Source organism: Astatotilapia calliptera, chromosome 11 (assembly GCF_964374335.1).
Source record: "Astatotilapia calliptera chromosome 11, fAstCal68.1, whole genome shotgun sequence".
Classification (NCBI taxonomy): domain Eukaryota; kingdom Metazoa; phylum Chordata; class Actinopteri; order Cichliformes; family Cichlidae; genus Astatotilapia; species Astatotilapia calliptera.
This window is the reverse complement of record NC_137432.1, coordinates 17692528-17713937: the sequence shown is the minus strand read 5'-3', so window position 1 is coordinate 17713937 and position 21410 is coordinate 17692528. Positions and strand designations below refer to the sequence as shown.

Here is a 21410-nt window from a genome sequence, read left to right as displayed (position 1 = left end):
CTAACAGCGCTGAGCTCTCTCATTAAACAAATAAAATAATTACATTCAGTTTCTTCTCGGTCTTTGTTAAGACATACACGCTAACTTGAAATTAAGTTTACATAACAGATGTTAAATACAGACTCGGGAAAACAATACTATGTGGATATATGAAAAAATATTTAGAGCATTATCGTCATAGCATGTATGTGCGTACACAGTTGCTCACAAAAAAGCACTGAACCAAAGCACCTGTTCCGTGCCGTGACTTTTTCCCGGGATTTGTCAAGTCACTTGTCCCCCTCGGTCCCACTGTCGGGGTTCCGCCCAAATGAATACAAAATAATGGACCGTATGAAAAAGAATTTAAAGCAGGCTAACCCTAATTTCCATATGCAGATCTGTCTCTCCCAACAGTCCCTCTCGCCATCACACCATTTCTTGCATTCTAATGCATTCTCACATCTTTACAAAATCCCCCCTTCCGCCACACGCCGTGGATGTGCTCGTTTTGCCGACTTACAAAATCGTTATTTCTGCACGTTTGACTTGTTCTGTGAGAAGGTGCTCTGTAGATGCGGTGTTTTGCATGCTCTAATTTGCATCTTTTATTACGAAGAGTAAAAAAAAAATGGACGCGTCGGAATTTTTCTTTTTTCTCCACGATGCATCGACCTGCCGTTCTGCTTTCAACAGGAGGCAGTCCGTCTGTCTAAGGGCTCTGTCGCCTGGATGGGAAAGGTAAGAGCTTTCTTTTCTTCCTACTCTACAAACCCGTTCTATCCTTTCACAGCTCCGTGTTGCATGGAGGGAGTGAGAGTTGAACCCCCACTCCCTCCTCCCGTCTTTCTCAGATGTAGCCTCGTTTCCAGGCTTTGATGCACTGGACCAGTTTGGGTGTTTTGTTGTTTTTTGTGTTTTTGCTGTGTCTCTGTGTGTGTGTGTGTGTGTGTGTGTGTGTGTGTGTGGGGGGGGGGGGGGGGGGGGGGGGGGTCACTAAAATTCAAGACCCGAGGCTAACAGTGTGAGAACCTTAAACTATACTCACATCAGTTCTCTGGATGCATTTATTAATCCACATCATCCTCAGTTAATAGCAGCGAACTCTGAAAAGGATTTGGTGCTTGTAATGGATGCAGTGGGACATTATTATGTTAAGGTGATAACCTGGTGTTGTAATTACCTGCATCCTTTTGAGGCTTCCAGATAGACTTAATGAACTGTGTGTAAAGGAGAGAACACTGTTGCCAACATATGGATAACTAGAGGCAGACTGCTACAGAAGCAACTGGAAGCAACATCTGCTGAAAATGTTCCACACTGTAAAACGAAATAATGGCCATAGCCATGCAGCACTACAGGTGTCCCCCATTTATGTCTGACTAGCCCCCATGCATGATGTAGCTGGGTGGAGCTATGCTGATAATATAGGTGTTTTTTTTTCATTAGTCAACGTTTTTAATATAAGGAGGAAAAGTAAAAACCTGTCATTAATATTATTGATTGTTTAGTTCCGTTTGCGACTCCTTTCATAAAAAGGTGAACAGAATGCAATAATTTCCAATTTGCCCAAAACTATATTTCATTTTTTAAATGCACAAAAGGTATATTAAACATTTAAATGTTGAAATCTATGGTAATTTTCATGGTTCCAAAAAAAGTTGCAAAAGAGTTTGGACAAGGCCATGTGCTCCATTAACTGCTCTTTGTTTGGGAACTAAGGAGACCAGCTGCTGTAGTTTTCATTTAACCATCCATCCATTTAACCACTTTTTCAAGTTCAGGGTCACAATGAACCTGGAGTATATCCTGACTGTGCATGCTGGACAGGTTGCCAGTCCATCACAGAATCAGAGTAGCCCCCGTTGTAGTTGTACAAGTAAAATATTTTTCCATCCTTGCTTGATACATGATTTTAAGCACTCAAATGTTTTGGACTTCCTCTGCAGGATTTTTAATTTCATAGGAAACCAGTTATTTTCACCTGGACTCCTTTACTACCGATCTCCGTACAGAATGTTGTCTGGTTATGTCTTGAAAAACAAAGAAGAGGTAGGAGAAAAACGCTTCAACCATGTTATGAGTATTGACTCTGCATATTTTTTTGACACTTGCAACTTCCCTTTGGCAAGATAAGTGTTTGAAATGGGGAAACCAACAGCCAGCTGATCAGAGCAGAGTCTGGAAGAGACTAAATGAGTACATGAATAACTAGACAGATGTTTTGGAAATATGTTTATATTTTGAATGCCTGAAATAATATTGGATATATTGGAAAACTGTTTTTTTGTTTTGTTTTTGTTTTTGTATCCCACCAAATATTAGTATAGGCATCAGTTTTTAATGTCCAGAGTTCATCAGTTTCTTTGACCTTGTATATAGAAATTCTTTGATAGTGCTCTTATTTTCCAAACTATGTTGAGAAACATTATCATTAAATTGTTGAAGTATCTGCCTCCACAGTATTTGTTTGTCAGTGATAAAAATGGAGCACCCGTCCACAAACGCACTACAAGGTCAGAAGTTACGGTCAGCTGTAGTTCAGCTGCTGCAGGGGTTTAAGTCTTGCTCAAGGACTCCTTATATTACAGCCTGGCATTTGCTAAACACTGGAAAATTGCTAGCCTGCCTCTCTCCACGGACAACAAAATCTGTCCAATATGACTTGTAAAGCTTTACAAGTCTGCTTTATCCATATGAACGTAAGATTCTGGAGTATTTTCAGGGCAATGTACAAAAAGAGGAAAAATATTTAACAACATTTGCATATGTGTTGCCATTTTGCTGATGGCTCGAGATGGGGTTGATTATTGTGGCTCAGTTTTTATTGCGTTTGTTCTCTTGACTCATGACAGAAAGAACATTATTCTACTGTAAAGCCATTGTAAAATTGAAACATTGCCCCCCCCCCCCTCGCTCTCTACCAACATGTCCCCTGGGCAATATTACTATGGTAATATACTAATGTTAAACACTCTAAGTAGACATGGTGTTTAAGTCTGACCTTAAAACGGCCATCTAAAAAGTTTGGTTGGAGCGATAATGTGGACATTGTGAAATAATATTATCCTGTGACCAGTAGTTTGACCTCGGAAAATCATGAACAGTTTTACCATTAACGCCTTCTCTTTAAGGAGGGTAGTCAGAGGACTGTAATGACTTTGCATAATGAGTTACACTTTTTTCCCCTCATTGGGTCTGCTTTCTAAAAGATCTCTGTATTGTACAGGAGAGAGTGCTAGTCTCTTTTATCTCTAGAAAAAAAAAAACCTTGTGGCTACAGTTTGATCAATTAAACTCCTGAAAGGACCCCCCTCCTCCCTTTCTTTCCTCTGCCTGAGAGGAATATAAAGTTATCAGTCTTCCCAAGCGATATGAGGACGGAAATAAGTAGTTTGTCTATAAAAATGTCCAGGTACTTTATCAGCGTCCCAGTAGGCCCCGAGGCCCTGACACTGTTCAATGTGGCTCCCCTGTACTCCAGTCTCACATGAGCCCTCTTTTTTCCCTCCTCCCTCTCCCCCTGTCTACTTTGTCTCTGCCCAGGGCTGGTTACTCGTTGGGTGGGGTGTTCGCTCCCGGCCCCGCACCTCAGTGGGATTGACTGGGGCTCGAGCCCCAAGTGAGGTTATCGATTTCAATCAGTGGCTCGGGAGATAGGAGCTGAATGATGCTGCAGACTTTAAACAGTGGTCAGCTGCATTGTTTGTTGTTTGGGGTGGGGGCGAAAAACGCTGCAGGAGGAGGCACTTTGACGAGGAGTCAGATAAACACACAAACAGAATCACTCATAGACGGAGATGTCTTAATCGTCTGGTTCAGAGTTTTGCTGCATCTTAGCGGGTGCATTTCTCAAAGTAAAGAGGCTGAAAGAATTGATGAAGAAGTAGAAAGATTTTTTTCAACCACAGATGCTGCACATTAACACTATTAGATACCGGCACTGCAAGTGATAACGTTGGATTATTGTTTTTGCGCATAAAACAAATCATTGTTAAGAATTCCCATCACGATTCTCAAGAAGGGATTTAAAAGAACCGCTTGTTTTGTTAATCAGGCTTCCAAAAAGTCCGATATATTTTGTTCTATGTCTTGCGTGCACTATTTTTAAGCATTGTTTGCATAACGCGTGGCTTAAAATGATTCCTCCTTACTCAACTAGTCGCTTGTATAATAGGAGCAGCTGTATTTAGAAGCAACCTTTTAGAGTTTAGGAGCTCTTTGCACGGGCAGCAGACATACGCGCTGGAAACAGCACTTTGCCTGATTGCGTTTCTAATTGCATTTAATGTAAGCTAATGTATAAAACTGAAAAATGGCCTACTTGGCAGATCAACAGTAAATGTTGATTGTGTAATGTGGTGAAAGGACAGGGAGTTTAAGCAATTAATATTCTTCAACGCGGCATTCGTCCAGCAGTACATCGGCTGTTTTAGTCTTTCAGTAGATGCTGTTCAAGAGCAACGTGGCAACTTTTTTTTTTGTTCCATCATTGTTCACAGGAAAAGTACGAGCATAAAGACAGACTGATAAAGTTCCTGTTTTGCTTAAAGAGGGAAGTTAGTTCACGCAATGAGGGCACTGCAGTGTTTTCTGCTCTCAGAAGCATTTGCATCAAGGCCAGGAGATTAAACGTGTGGGTTGGGAACTGGAGAGAGTGTGTTGTCTCGCTTGGGGCCCCCGATGCCAGAGTTCTAGCTTTCATCGCACAGGGTGAAAGATAACTCCTGGACGTTTCACTCTGTGTGGCTACAGGTGGGTGGTTCACATGCTGTAGGTGGCAGCCTCGGTGGAATTCACGCAGAAGTACAGAGGAGGTGGCTGTGGGCAAATTGTTTCACAATTGCCAATGTTCAATACTCTGTACTGAGATGCAGAATCCTAAACTGTGTCAACTCATTTGTGTAGTTAGATGGTATATGAAGTGTTATGATAATATGTAAAAAAAAGAAAAGAAAAGAAAAGAAAAAAGTAGGTGTTTGGGTTTGTTTTGTTGCATGTATATAATTGCAGATTTTAGATATTACAAAGATCCAGTGAAGAGCACGGGTATGCGAAATAACCTTAGGTGGTATTTTGAAAGAGAAAAATGATGCCTGACATTAAAGGGCGGAAACAACTTTTTGATCAAATAATTAGTGGGCTTGCCAAAAATGTACTCTGTCATTTGTGCTTTCAAAATGACACCAAAACCGATACACAAATACAATCTGATTATTTTGTAGGTTTGACTGACATTGAAGACTTCAGGCAAGGTGTCTGCTTAAAACATTATGTAATGTAGCACTCTGGGCTGATCCCTACACAGTGCACTAAAACATGCATAATTTCCAAGAGTTTCTATTTTTTTTTTTTTTTTTTTTTTTTTTGGGAAAAAAGAAAATATGGATCTAATTCTCACAGATATTCTCGTTAAAGGCTCCATGTTCACTGCGTTTGTGCTGGTGCTGGGCTGCCTGCTGCAGAGGAACCTAGTGACCACAGAGGGGCACCGTGGGACCAACTGCCTCATCTTCTATGCAGTGCAAATGGACGGAGGCACCAGAGCTGCCAAAGCTCTGGCTGAGCAGCATGGACTGGAGTTCGTACAACGGGTCAGTGCATGTTTAAAATCTCTTTGTTACTCCAACCTCAGGGCCTGCAATTTACATTTTTTAAATCTGGATTCTAAGATTTCTTTTATTTTGTTTTATTTAAGAGCTGCCAACGAGCTGACTTCTATTTCCTATTTGAGGGATATCTGACTTTCATCAAATTATAGCAGCATTTGTGAATATTTCATATCTGATCAAAGATGCTTGGAGTGGGCTGGCCGCACAGTGTAACACACACACACACGTATAAAAAGACACATCTATGCTCCCAAACAGGCACACACGCCTCTCTTTCCCCTGAAACCCCCACTTCCCTACTCAGTATGTGAATAGGCTCAGTGTTTAAGTCTTTAGAAATTATTGGGTCTTTAACCATTTTCACAAGTTTTAATCTGTGATGCTACAATCTTTCTGATTAAGACACATCTGTGCTTTAAAGGTTACTTTAGTTATTGAGTCTCAGACTGTGTCAGCTCCATCAAAAAGTTCCCAGCTACACTGAAATAAAAAATGAAATAAATAAATATAAAAAAAAAAACAAGGGCTCGGAGCTGGTCTCGGTTAGGTGCAGTACAGAGGTTTTGCCTTTTTTGTTTGGAGCGAGTTCAAAGAGGGGGTTCAAGGGTGTAAGAGATTTCGAAATGAACCTCGTCTGATTCTCTTCACTGTGAATGTTTCATGAAAGATTCTCAGCGGAGAGAAATTTAAAAGGTAAGAACTTTTATGAATCGACTCCCATTCCGGCTGTGCGCTGTTATATTCAGGATTTTAAAAGGGATTTTGTTTAACTTGTGCTTTTCAAATGTAAAGTCTGACTAATCCAAAAAAAATGTTATAAACACATAGTTGAAGTGGTTCACTGTAAAAATCGTAATATATTATATATTACATGCATTTAACAGCATATTGACAGTTTCATTGTAAATAATGAAAAAAATACTGAAATCGTGAATTTTTAGATCTAGAATATTTACAACTGTTACTGTTCGATATATAATTATAGAAATCAGACCAAAATATTAGTCTTACTTAAGACTCCATTTTTCTTATTTTTTGTGATTTGAAGTTATTGATAAGGGATAAGGGTAGGGTGTGTGTGTGTGTGCGCATTTTGGCATTATTGATAGCAGTCAGTTGGAGTGTCCGCTGGCCTGGTGTGAGGCTGTTTGCAGCACTGGCTCCAGGGAACATGGACGCGAGCTCATTTCAACCTTGGCCCTGCTGCCTCTGCTGCTGCCGCCTGGATCATGAATAAAACATCTCTTTGACCTTTATCAGGAGTGTATTGGACAGTCCACCCCCGTCTCTGTCTTTCTCTCTGCCTGTCTCTCTCTCTCCCTCTCTCATTGTCCCTCATGTATACCCACAAACACCTCTTGTTTTTTCCTGCATTGTTTTCTCCTCTTTTAGACACTAATGATGCACTAATTTTTTAATCTATTTACATAAACTTATTGTATTTGTGCATATGCACAGTTCAGTGAGGAAAAAAAACAAAACATATTTTCTATATGTGTCGTTGAGTTCAGCACCCATAGTCTGGTCATTCAAATTAAGGGGTGCTGGAGCTTTGATGCCCTGGTGTAAGCCTACAGTGGCAGTCTGTTGTCAAGGATTTACACTAATTGTGTGTTTCTGTGTTAATAAGTCGTCCATCCCAGCAACACCAAAACCCAGACAAGAGCCTTCTACAACCCCCACTTTCCCCATCCCCTCAGGTCCAATCTGCTGACTGGCTTCTTTTACCTGTCTGTCGCCAGAGGCTGATGCTAAATGTCACTGACACTAAATCGCCTTTGTTAAGTCAAACCTATTTTAATTGTGTCACCAGTGATTTGCGCATTCTGTGCTGCAAATAAAGTGTATCAAGAAGAAGCAGGGGCTTCACATTTTCCTGTGAGATATATATATATACATGTTATTTAATTTTTTTGAAAACACTGACGTGGAATAAAAAGTGTGACAAGCCCAGTGCCAGCTTGGGAGGATTGTGATGTCTGCTGGCATTCCAGCAGTAATACTGCATGAGTGGAATGGGAATCAAATGTCTCCATGCTGGCACTCAACATATTGTTGGTCCCTTTGATTTAGTGTACAGCATCCAGGAAAATGTCATCGCATGTCTCCATTGTGCAGACTTGACATATCCATTTTGCAACTGTAAAATACAAAGAAAAACAAAAGCAAAATACCCGAGATGATGTCTTTATGCCACACGGACAGATTTACCATCATCCATTGCAGTTGCTTTTTGCAGGTGTCCCTCTTTTTTTCTTTTTAGCAGACATACCTAAGCATTTCCTGTCACTTTTTGCGATTCTTAAGCGTGTCTAAGTGATAGAGTCGATCCATTCACATTTATATAATGCCTTACGCATTTGCTCATTTGGGAGGCTTTAAAGATGGGCTATAGTTTGTCAACAATGCTTGAAATTAAATGGCAAATCAGCTCATTCCCAATTAGATGAGATGCAGTGAAATGTAGCAAAATATAATAAACGACGCGCATTCAGAGACTCCTGTCACACAATGGTGAGTCTTTTCGCTCCAACCAAGGCGGCGGTGGTGTAACCCACTCATTACAAAGCCGAGAGAAAGAGCTGCTCTGTGTAGACAGGTAATGGCAGCCATCACAGGTGCAGAGTTACACACACACACACACACACACACACACAGGCACAGAAAAAAAGAGACCCTGATCACGATCTAAAATAGATGATTTTCTGTTTCGCTTTATGTCGACACAAAACAGCGTCGCAGCGACTTGATATCACACGCTGATAAAGCTCGCAGGCTTACTCACAATGCAGCCAACCCAGTCTTCATGATACTGCATTGTTTACAGGTATTATTTCTTGCTTACTTAAGAGTTTGCAAATCCGATTAAAGCCAGATTAGCTCTATGTTTTGCATTGCTTTTATTTTAGCTGAGATCACTGCTTCGACAATTAAGTGCCTGTCCCATGTTAATGTGGTGTGTCTGTGTGTGTGTGTGTGTGAGAAAGGGTTTTGTCTTGAACTCTGACTTCAGGAAGTCCCCGGTCTCCAACCAATGGTAAAAGGCCTCCCAGATTCCCCTTCTCTCCAGTGAGGTGGAATACTGCCGGCAGATTACCATATCATTACCATATCATTAGCATAACATTACCGCTGCACAGCTTGGCTCGCTGTCTTCGGACGTGCTATCAGCTCATCGAGAGATTCAATCCCCCAATCCGCTCCCTGCTTCCACCCTCCCCTCCTCTCCCCCCCCCCCCCCCCCTCCCTCCCCTGCCTCTGTACACAGAGGTGTGTTTTCCATCTGAGTAAAGCAGATGTAATTGAGGTAGAGCACTGGATTTACCGGCTAAATGAAATCACACAAACGCTTCGCGATCAGCCGGGGCCGCTGTCGTACACATTCAGAGAGCTCCCTCTCCGAAACCTCGCAGTGCTGCACCCAATTCAGAATTTTCTAATATCCTCTCAGAAATAGCCTCAGTCAGATGCTAAGCTATGTCAAGCCTTACTCTGGCTGGATTACTCTAGGCTGTTATATTATGACCAGGTGTGTGTGTGTGTGTGTGTGTTGGGCCAAAAGGGAAAAAAAAAAAAAGGCAGACCTGCCACCATCTTCTACCTCGCCCCTTCCTCTCCCTTTTCTGTACCGTAGGGCACTCGGGGGCACCGAAAGGGACACCAATCCTCTAATGGTTGTGAGCAAGGGCCCATTCCATTAGTCAGGGGGCCCGGAGTTCATCGCTGCTCCTCAGCGTGAGGAGGGTGGAGGAAGCGAAATGGAAGCAGGTGTTGGCCGGGGGCAACACAGAGGGCAACTCAGCACCAGCTGCATGCTGGGAAACGCAGCCCCCCACCACTCATCTCCACTCCTTCTCCGCCTATTTCTATTTCCTCATCCAAGTACAGCGCGCACACCTTGTTCATACAGAGCACACACACACACACACACACACACACACACACACACACTGACTTCCTATCACCCGCTTTTGTCCCCCAATTTCATTCATTCCAGTAAGCTTTTCTCCATTTTCCTTATCTCTCTCTTTCTCTCTCTCAGCCTCACACACTCATTCACTCTCGCCTATCTCCATCTCTTTCATTTTCTCTCTCTCTCATCCTCTCTCTCTCTCCCCTTGCTTACCACCCAGCCCCTCCCCTCGCTCCATCTTCACACATACCTCACTCTGATTTGTAAATGGAGAGAGGACTTGTATGAGGAATATGTGGAGAAGATGTGCTTTCCATCCCAGCTGGGAAACTCTGGAGGGAGACGAGCGCAGAGAAGAAGAAAAAGAAGCAGAAGAAGAAGAAGAAGTTGAAGAAGGAGGGGGCTGAAATTATGTTACCACCTCCTCGCTTGCTCTCTCTCTCTCTCTCTCTGTGTCTGTCGCTCTCTCTCTGTGGGCTTAGATGATGTATGGCTGCAAAGGCCACATGTTGGCCGTGTGATGGATTAAAGCACTTTGTAGGAAAATTACTAAGAGCGCCTCGGCACATCCGAGTCTAGCCCTTAATAAAACTCTCTTCAATATTGAAATGGAGAGAGAGAGAGGGAAATACAGAGAGATAAAGAAGATAAAGGACAGTGGTGGACGAGAGCGGGGAGTGGGGCGTGCCAGAAGCCCACAAACACCCTCACACACACAATGCTCTTGTAGGTGATATGAAAAATTCCGAAATGTTGATAAAATTGCATGTTTTGAAGCTTTACCGTTTGATTTTACTTTGAGGTATTTGTTTTGTCCTTATCCATAAATAGAGCTGAAAAAAAAAAAGACATAAATGAAAGCAGAGCAGATGTTATGAAGCGCTTGTTTTTCTTACATGCTTTGCGGATGAACTTTCAGGACATGCTTTCCACTTACCGCTGCTGTGGAAAACATCGTCTGGTGCTGTTTTTGCGATTTTTGCCTTTTAGTAAAAATGAGAACCTGAGACAGCAGAAGAATCCCGTTTAGACGTGCGCAATAGGACAGAAGTGCACATGAGTTCAAATTTTCAGAAAGCACATTATTGTTGAAGCACTTTCTGCTTTTTTTTTTTTATAGGTCATCAGAATATATGCCTCACATTTAAAATCTATGCAATGATCAAAAAAGCCTCTTTTTTTGGACTGTTTAACCCTCTTTTTAATAGTTATTACATATCGAAACATTAGCAGTGAACTTGGTGTCACTTTTTATTAAATTGTGGTTAAATTGGAGCCTATAACCAGCAAAATACAGTCATAATTGTAACCACCTAGGAGTTAATTTTCTTCCAACCTTATACTATATAAAACCCTGTGGTAACTCCTAGATGCGTTATCGTTTAAAAACTCATCAGTCCCAATATATTTCCTTTTTAAGATGGACAGTAAAAATCCCTCCACCCCCCTCCACTCGTTTCTATCATTTCGTTTGCTGCCAATACTGTAACCAACAAGGCTTAACTGCTCACCCCATTTAGCCCCTAGCATCCCCCTTCCATCGCCCTCCCATCTCTCCTTTTTCTGCTTTTCCATAGTTGAGGCTGTGGAGGCCACAGCCCCTGTAGGGCTGTTAGTGTACACACCAGCTGCTGTTTTCTCCATAGGGTGGACTGCCTCACGTGGCTCTCACACACTGCTTCAGTGGCTCTTGATGTCTGTGTTTGTTTTTGTTTATCCTTCATGCCCCCCCCACCCCCCATCCCTCCCTCCCTCCATTGCTGTTTCTCTGTTTGTCTACTGGAGGCTGCCAGCAGCAGTGAGCCACGCAGATCCTGTGGATGCTTCAGCACCAAGAAGACTCAGAGTCTGAACTGCAACCAGAAGCTCTGTTGTACACCACAGTTATGACAGGATATGTTTTTGGGTGGACATGTATTCTGTCTCGTTCTTGGACTTGTAGTAGCCATTATGTATTTTTAGTTACAGTGACCTGTAAATGAGTGTGAACTTGTAACATTGAGATAATTACAGTAATTATAATAGCTGACTCTGTATGTGGTAGGGCTGCTGCAGTGTGAGTCTCTGTGTTTCTCACGCTGTGCATACACACAATGTAGAGTCTGAGCCACATTAGCAGAGCAGTCGGAGCCGAGGGCCTAGTTCCTGTAGTTACTTGTGCAATATGCCCAAAATGAACTTGAGGCGTAAAAATACGCTCAGGCTTTACAAGTGTAAAATACAAGCTGTTATTACTCAGCTGCTTCCTGGTGCTACAAAACCGCAGCCCTAAGGCTGTTAAACATATGTCCCAAATGCTGCAAAAGCAGCTTAAAAATAAATATAAGTTGTTTTTTTCCCCCCAATATTCTATCTTAGCATTGCTTTGGAGTCCGCTTTCTGACCCCCCCATGATATAAATCCAGCATTCGTGTGCCTAGTTTTGTGTTTGTGTCACCAGTTCCATTTGGAAGTTTTCGTGTAGACCACCACGTTTAGTAGCTAACTTGACCGAAGGAAACTGGATTGCTTTGAGTTGTTTAAAGACATTTCACCTCTCATCCAAGAATCTTCTTCAGTTTCAAAACCAAAAGGTGGAGAGTCCCAGGTATTTAAGCCCTGCTTGGGATTGTCCCAGGGAGGAGGTGGTTGTTGATCCACTATTAATCACGTGTGTCACCACATGAGCCAAGGCGTAAAATAGGCGTGGGAGATTACCACCAGAGATTTTGTGTGAAACCACTCTGTGAGCGTGCGCCACCTAATCATGTGACCTATTGAGGTCATCTCATGCATGTTATGATACCAAGGACTCGCCACCTTTTGGTTGTAGAACTGAAGAAGTTTCTTGGATCTTCAAACATGTTATAGAAGTCTATTTACCTTTTGTCAAGCTCTTAAGACTACCATGACCTGGATGACTGACTGACATGCTCGTCCTCTGTTTGTAGTTGTAACTCACACTGTAAGCCTTTAAAATAGAAAACAAAAGACAAAAAACAGCATGCTGAGGTGAAGATGCTAAGATTTTCATTGGGAGAGAACAGAATGGATTCGATTATAAGTTAGTACATCAGACTGCTCAGGTCGAGCAAAGTTACAGAGGCACGGCAGAGATTTTGGACATGTGCAAAGGAGGGACAGTGGATATACTGGAGACCGGATCTTTAAGATGGAGCTGCAACACAAGAGGAAAAGAGGAAGACCTCAGGGAAGATTCATGGATGTAGTGAAGGAGCACATGCAGAGGGCTGGTGTGACAGAAGAGAGTACTAACGATGGGGTGAGATGGAGGCAGATGATCTGCTGCAACGCCTAAAGTGAGCAGCTAAAAGAATTTTGTTGTCGTTGTCTTTTATTTTATTGAAGCAATTCTTCTCTGCTTGTAGTTTATCTTGAACTTTTGACTGGTACAAACAAGAGTTCTCCAACTGCTTGTCCACTTCTGCTAATTACGACATAAAGCAGCAATTGCATGTTACATTTTACTCCATTAGAAACATAACAGTTAATTTCTCAACATGAGTAACAGTTATATGATATATCTGTTATTTTTATGCTTAGCCTACTTATGAAATCTGGTAAGCTTTAAGCTTGGCAAACCTTTAGCTTTTAGCTTGTGTTAGCTTGCCATCAGGTCAATTCAGCAGGAAGTCCAGAACACATTAGTCAGTGACTAACTTGTGATGGGCATCATTGTCACTTATGTCTACTTTAATTACATCAGTCATAAAAACGCAGCTTTTCATGGACCGATTTGACTTCAATAAAGGTTATTAAAGAAAATAAATTAATGGATCATTTATTTCAAAACTCCTCAAGTAAACATTAAAAAAAGAGTTTGGCTTTTATTAAAAAAAATAATATTAAGCACAGCTTCCAAAGAACAAAAGACAGTGCAAGTATTACAGTACCTGCAGCTTTTGAGCTTTGGTATTTTGTTTCACAGCGCTTTAAATCTGCTTGTTGCTTTCAAATGTTGTTTTGATTTTAAGGCTGGAGCCTTTCAATCATATGCAGCACAGTATGCTGATCTGAGTTGACACTCGAGGAGCGAGTACAGGCATTTCTAACACAGAAGAATCAATCAAAAAATCAAATAAACTCAGATATGGAGAGATATATGAGACAGTAGCACTACGGTAACTCAGCAATACAATGAAAGGCTATAACACAAAAACCCTCCGCCTCACATAATAAGCAACTGTGCTTGCACCACAAAAGTAGTGGGTTTTTTTTAAAGCAACAGGCTCGTTTGATACTGAGTCCATTTTTGTGATGTTATAAAGTTGCTTTTGTTTAAATCAGTACTTTGAACTGTTGAAATCTTTTCACTGGTTCTCAGCGCAAAAGTGAGAGTTTAATTAAAGCTGAAAGAGAATCCAGCAGCTGCGTGACAGAGTTATTCAGTGGGTGTGATTAGAGAGCACTTCAAGTGTCACTGTTTTATACAGACTTTACTTTTTTTCTGTCTTGATTAATAATACTTTATAATCTAAAGATTATATATATATATATATATATATATATATATATATATATGTGTATATATATATGTGTATATATATATGTGTGTATATATATATGTGTGTATATATATATATATGTGTATATATATATATGTGTATATATATATATATATGTGTGTATATATATATATGTGTATGTATATATATATATGTGTATGTATATATATATATGTGTATGTATATATATATATGTGTGTATATATATATATGTGTATATATATATATATATATATATATATATATGTATATGTATATGTATGTATATAAAAAACACCCAGCACGCCCCTGCGGGCGGTTTATCCTTCAAGCTCGGGTCCTCTACCAGAGGCCTGGGAGCTTGAGGGTCCTGCGCAGTATCTTAGCTGTTCCCAGGACTGCGCTCTTCTGGACAGAGATCTCCGATGTTATTCCCGGGATCTGCTGGAGCCACTCGGCTAGCTTGGGAGTCACCGCACCTAGTGCTCCGATTACCACGGGGACCACCGTTACCTTCACCCTCCACATCCTCTCGAGCTCTTCTCTGAGCCCTTGGTATTTCTCCAGCTTCTCGTGTTCCTTCTTCCTGATATTGCTGTCATTCGGAACCGCTACATCGATCACTACGGCCGTCTTCTTCTGTTTGTCTACCACCACTATGTCCGGTTGGTTAGCCACCACCATTTTGTCCGTCTGTATCGGGAAGTCCCACAGGATCTTAGCTCGGTCATTCTCCACCACCCTTGGGGGCATCTCCCATTTTGACCTCGGGACTTCTAGGTTATACTCGGCACAGATGTTCCTGTACACTATGCCGGCCACTTGGTTATGGCGTTCCATGTATGCCTTGCCTGCTAGCATCTTGCACCCTGCTGTTATGTGCTGGATTGTCTCTGGGGCATCTTTACACAGCCTGCACCTGGGGTCTTGCCTGGTGTGATAGACCCCAGCCTCTATGGATCTTGTACTCAGAGCTTGTTCTTGTGCTGCCATGATTAGTGCCTCTGTGCTGTCTTTCAGTCCAGCTTTGTCCAGCCACTGGTAGGATTTCTGGATATCAGCCACCTCCTCTATCTGCCGGTGGTACATACCGTGCAGGGGCCTGTCCTTCCATGATGGTTCCTCGTCTCCCTCCTCTTTCTTGGGTTTCTGCTGCCTGAGGTATTCACTGAGCACTCGGTCAGTTGGGGCTATCTTGCCTGTAGTGCTGCATTAACATCATCTAGCAGACCTTCTGAGGGTACTTCACGTATATATATATATATATATATATATATATATATATATATATACATATATATATGGTCAAGTGACAGAAGTAATAAAGTACAGGAGGTTTATATATCCAACTGAACTGCAGTTTTTCATGAGAAAAAATAAAGCAAAACAAAAAGCCGGGACAATTATGATTCATTTAGTTACTTGAATAATCTATTCTTCTTCTTGTTTGACTCCCAACTTGCATAATTGCAAAAGACTTTTGTTGTTGGTTCAAAATATATTATGTCCGAAATGTAATCCTTAGAGCCTCCTGTCACTTGTTCTTCTCAGGCGCAGCATCCTGATCCAAGGAAAAGTTGTAGATTTTTGCTCTTTATCGCAATTGTTTGATATACAAGACATGCAATTTTGAGTTTATTGAGTATTTTTTTAGTAGTAGCAATTTGCTGTGCAGCTATGCGTTCTTTATGGTGTTTATATTTTCACCATGCAGGTCAGATTACCTTGGGAACTCTAAACAATGCCCAATACTTTATGTTAATGTTTTTGTCAGTATTCCAGATCTTTTTGTTTTTTCCAGTAATCACTGATATCGCCAAGTTAATGCTGTTCACACAAGATCGTATTAAAGTCTGCATAATGATGAGGCTGTGCTGGATGAAAGGATCAAGCACAGGACTTTCTCAAACAAGGCTTTGTGTCCCATGTGAAAACAGTTATTATTATTATTATTATTATTATTATTATTGGACTTGTGCGTGCTCTTGTAATTGTCAGCTTTCAGCTTGAAGTTATGATTGAGTTTAGGAAAAAATCCTGGTTTTTAATGGCAAACAGAGTGTTAACCACAAACTGAACAGCAGAGTTTGGCTTTATGGCACAAATGACTGTAAAAGTGACTGAAAACTTTTCCCATGTGCATTTTTTCCCTGAGTTGCTACGCTGTGACATCACAAAAATGTGACGATCAATTCCAGTGATGGCAAATCGGATTATGATGATGATCAGACTGACTGACAGGACTATACTCTGAGACTTTAGTGGTGGAGAACTTTTTGCAGGGTCATAAAGTAGGCCAACGTGGTATCTACAGTTTTCAGTATTGCAATAATTATGCAACTTGTATTAAATATATACAATGAGTGTATTGCATACACACCTTCTATGATTTTCTGGTACAAAAGGTACACAGCGAATAGAGAGCCACAGATCCAGAGCCTTTAGGTCAACAGGAGGAGGTGTGTCAGATAATGCTACAGTTCATATGACACATGAACTTAAATAAAAATTCAAATGTGCTTGATATGAATTGATTTGCGGTTCTTGAAAAATCATAGGTGTGGTCTCCTTGGTTTTTATATATTATGTTATCTGAGGTTTTCTGCACATTTTACCTCATGTGGGAAAATATTCATTTACTTGTCCCCATTCATCAGGGCTGTGGTTTCTTATTCTTTTTTTGCAAGAGGTGCAACAGCATGCTTTTCTTTAATGCAGTTCAATTCAGTTTTATTTATATAGCGCCAAATCACAACAGACGCCTGAAGGTGCTTCATATTGTAAAGTAAAGATCCTACATATGTACAAATTACAAATGAGATTCAAAGTTTATCAGTTTGTCGATGGCGATATGTTTATATGTAAATATGAATTTAAAAAGACATTTTCACAGGACAGTCTTGGATAAAATGGACTTTTGAGATAGCATTAAATTAATAGTAATTTATCATGAACATCTGTCTCTACCCAGGATCTTTATTTGCAGTGGCAACATAGTTAAGTTCAGATTTTTTCTTTACAGGCTTTATACAGCAGCAACACTGTCATGCATATACCCTCTCTATCAGTACTTTGTAATAAGGTCATGGATTGGGGAGATTCAGTTAAGCAATAGAGACCCTGAGAAGAGCCTGGTGAATAGTGCTGTCTGTCAACTTATACCTCTGTCTACAGTCTGAAGGACTAGTTAAAGCTGCTCTCAGTCTGGGAAGAGGGCGATAGGTCAGGGTGCTGTGCATCCATGTGTCAGATTCAATCTTAGCATAATGCTTTAGAAAAACCTCAGTGAATTTAAACAGGTTTGTCTGATCATGGATCACTGCCTTTCTAATCATATAATAAAGGAATTTTCAACCCCCAATTTTCATCAGCTGTTTAACACATTTACGTCAGCAGGCACTCTTAACTACCTCCCACCAAAAAGATACTAAATACATATATATTTTTCACTAGTTCACACGTTCTTGAAGGCATGTCTTATTTTTTCTGAAACATGCTCCAGTTGATAGGCATCCTACAGCATGATTGTCAAAATGTGAAACATTTGAATCTTTTTTTCTACACAGCTAGATTTTAGTTTCTTTCAAAAGATGTTAAAATCTGACTGAGAGTTTAGTATTTTATTATCTAAACTGACAGTGCAACATAAAAGAAACAAAATACAATCGAATTAGTGAGGATAAACTTGTTGAGTCAGTTGTTTTTTTTTACCCATGCCAGTGCCATTTGCCCGGTTCAAATTTCAAATTCAAATTTTATTTTTATTTGTCACGTACACAGTCATACACAGTACGATATGTAGTGTAATGCTTGGACAACTGCTCGTGACCTAAAGAAAACAAAAAAAGGAAAAGGCTATGAATAAGATAGGACATACCGGTAAATATGAAAAATTTAAAAGGGTAAGTTTAACTAGGAAGGAATAAAATATAAATTAAGGTTAAAAATGAAATAACTGTACAACACAAATTAGAATGAAGGGTAAATTTAACTGGGAAAGAATAAGATAAAATATATAAATTAAAGTTGAAAATAAAATAACTGTACAACAAAATACACAATATAGAACTATATAAGAATGTATGAAGAAATATAAATAAATATATACACAATAACAGCACCTGTACAAGTATTAACTGGAAATGAAGAATGTAGTGAGGCTTTGACAGTGATTCCACACCCTTTTAGACCTGCTAATAACACTACAAGAAGAAAAAATGTGGATGGACACTAAGTTGAATGAATGTTTTTGGTTGTCTGAAGTAGGGCATGCTATGTAAAAAAGTAGGAAAACCACTTTGGGAGCCACATTTGTAACACATTTTATTGATTACTTTTTTTCCCTACAAGCAGGCATAAGATGCAGGTTACACAAAAGCTGATAGTTTACACTGAAGCCTCAAAGTGAAAACTTGTGGCTACTTTATTTCAAAGAAACTAGCATAAAAGCAAAGATTGTGACTTCACCTGTATTTTTTAGATTCACAAAATTCTCAAAGCTGTTACATACTGTACTGATTTAGGATCAGAGGTCTCCTACACGTCTGTGCTAACGAAGGCGATTTTCTTTCGAAGAGATGCAAGAAGATTGGGCCCAATCCTGTACGTCTCTTTTGGCTCATAATGCGCGGATGCATAAAGCTCGTCGATTCGTTTGTTGTTCTTGTTATATTTCACCAAAACTCTGTCCATGTTACTTTTAGGATTGCTGCGGTTGTAGTATCTTCTGACTTCATACGGCAGCTTCTCTGCGCCAGGATAGTGGAGGTTTCCAATGGTGTAATAGCTCCACTGCTGTCTGTCTTTTATCACAGGAAGAACTGGCCCTTTGTTCTGAAACAAGTGAAACCCATATTCTCCCCGGTAGGGATCACACAGAGCCCTCATGTTGTTGTCCAAGCAGTTCTGAACGTACCACACCAGCAGCTTAAGGCCATGGCGAGGAGGCGGCTGACCAAACCCGCTGTCCTGGAGTTGTTGTATTGAGTCGAGGGTTTTCGGAGGTGAGGTCAAGACCACAGACAACACCAAAGTCAAACAAAACAAGGCTTTGTCGTGTGCCATCTATGAAAAAAGACATCCCAGTGTGAGAACAGGAATCTTAAAACTACACTAAAGAAACATTTTCTCACAACTTACCTTTTAGTTGGTACCCGTTTCCCTGTAGTCTCAAAGCGTGCCTGCAACCGAAACTAAAGTTGGTGTTTTGTGCTGCAGCTGAACGAACTATTCGATCCTGCGGTTGTCTTCTCTCTGTCTTATGTGGAGAGACTGAAAAAAAAGAAAGCACACTGGTAGGGTTTTCATTCTCTATGTGCGATGAAAAAGGAAGTGATTGCTGTACAGCTGGACTCTGTGAAAGTCCCATTTGAAAGAATAATTAAACTAAGCAGGCGTATCTCAGGGACTAAAGGAAGTTACCAATGTAAAGTCTTACTTCTGCTTTCACTCCTAGCTGCGAAGAACAGCTGCTAATAGAGGAGCAGCCAGTCAGCTGTGCACACCAGAATAATAAAAGCTTAGCAATGAAGATGATTTCATATATGCTGGTGATGTAGTACTTTAAACTCGCTATAGGGTGTGTGGTAGTGGAGGGGGTTTCAACCTTTATGTATATGGGAACCAGCGAGTTTGCAAACAGTGAGGGGTTAAAGTGGATTCGATAGGTGGGGGGAACCCTAAGATCTGGTGCGGCAGTGCAGCAAAGGAAATGGCTCACTCACAAAGAAGTCCCCAAAAGAACGAAAGGATCATAGAGGATCCAAAGAGGAACGGATCAGTCTGTTGGTACCAGCGTCCAGTCAGCAAGAACATCCAAATTCATCCCAAGCTCACTTAGTTCACTGTGCACCGATTCAAGCCTACAGTATCACATGTCTCTTTGTGTGTCTGGGCGTGTGTTTGTGTGCCTTTGAACACTCTCATGATTAGTGTTCTCAGTGACTGCTGGCTGATGGGGTTGATTTGTCCGACAGTGCAGTGTGTCAGGCAGGCTCAGCGTCCGCACTGGAGAACATGAGTGAAGGAGCGAATAATTGATAGTGACAAGGCGCTCCCAGCCTTAATTGCTGCTGGTGAATTAGATTACCTTTTTAAAGTGCCTTCATTAGCATAGGGAGAGCCATACCAACGGTCCCCTGATTGGCCTCATATTGTTTTGCTGTGAACTTGCTCTGGCAGGGCAGAAAAAGTGTGCGTTTGTTTTGGTTGGTTTGAAATTGCTCACTAATTTTCTTGTACAGCTGTAGCTTGTCTGTGTGCGCGATGTGTGCACACGATTCATATCCAGAGTTGACATTTTGTGATACATCAGTAACTCACTGAAGCAGCAAGTGTCTTTGTGTGTTTATGAGGCTTAGTCTGCTGTTTTAAAGGGTATATGCACCTGTGTCACAAGGAAATATTTAGCTCCAATGGCTTGCATTTTATGTCTAGTGTAATATGCTGAAATATGACAAGGAAGCCCAGATATATAGGTGATATATACTCTATGTTTTTTCTTTTTTTCTTTTGTGAAGATCACAAACCATAAAGTGAAATTTGATGCTGTTTGTGGACTTTGTGGACTCATGTGTATTTCATGTGGGTGCCACATACATCTCGGAGAGTCCTCAGTGGGAATGTGTGACCCAGGCAACCGGAAAAAATAAGTTAAAAAGGAAAAATAGTGGTAGGAGTTGTATTTTACCCAATCCATGATCTTGTCTCAAGCCTAACCAAAAAAGAAGTTTTCAGTTTCATGAGTATTCCACAAACTTCTGTGAGACTGTGTTGTGTGATGCTTGAAAATGTTCCTCCTTTTTCTCTGTAAAGCTGCACAAAGGGACAGACGGGATTTTGCTGAAAGTGAGCAGGGAAAGTAAGGAAGAAGTATCAGTCTATGCAGAGAGAGTTACTTGCGCATATTTTAAAAAAACACCAAAAAAAACCCACCCAACTTTCTTCCTAAACCCAAATGTCCAAAACCTCACACCCTCTTCTTCCCCTCCAGCAACGGTTTCAGCTTCAGCTGTCCTCCCTCATTACATTTCCATATCTATCACCAGTTACTGTTCCATCACCAGCCCACCAGCCCCCAAAGTTCCCTCATCCCAAAAACACACTGGCATCCCCATCTCTGCCTCATGCTTCATTCCCACCGCAGCCAGCCTTCAGCCCCCTGCCAAGTTAAATGGACTGTACTGGCGTCAGGGGAGTCGCGTGTGCTCAATTCAGCTCAGCTCAGCTGGGCTGCAAGCGTTATAAACTTAGTGTGTGATTATAGTCGGAGCCAGGCTCCTCCACGCAGGAAGTGCGCACTGATGGGTACTATGTCACCGGGTACGGGGCCAGCCGTGGCGAGAGGGATGAGAGAGCAAAAGGAGAGACTGAAACTGAGGCGAGAAAAGAGCACAGAGAGGGAGGAAAAAAATTGTTAGAGAT

General features: G+C 41.1%; 2 protein-coding genes across 2 annotated transcripts in view; one reads left to right on the top strand and one right to left on the bottom strand.

The window, feature by feature from the left end:
- The first annotated feature begins 4742 nt into the window (after positions 1–4742).
- Positions 4743–21410, top strand: part of LOC113031917 (furin-like protease kpc-1) — a 211816-nt gene continuing 195148 nt past the window's right edge. Inside the window, exon 1 of the mRNA XM_080308280.1 lies at positions 4743–5573. Within this exon, the coding sequence (XP_080164406.1) occupies positions 5364–5573 (210 nt within the window). The 5' untranslated portion in view covers positions 4743–5363. The remainder of the gene's footprint in view (positions 5574–21410) is intronic.
- Positions 18295–19318, bottom strand: LOC145431781 (uncharacterized). The gene is made up of 2 exons (XM_080307875.1): positions 19128–19318; positions 18295–19052 (listed from the first exon to the last, which is right to left on the bottom strand). Exon 2 carries the CDS (start codon positions 19050–19052, stop codon positions 18525–18527), a length of 528 nt encoding a protein of 175 aa, XP_080164001.1. The 5' UTR covers positions 19128–19318; the 3' UTR covers positions 18295–18524.

Bases quoted from the DNA above. Each gene is read 5' to 3' on its own strand.
- LOC145431781 (XM_080307875.1), bottom strand. From the start codon at position 19,052: ATGGCACACGACAAAGCCTTGTTTTGTTTGACTTTGGTGTTGTCTGTG.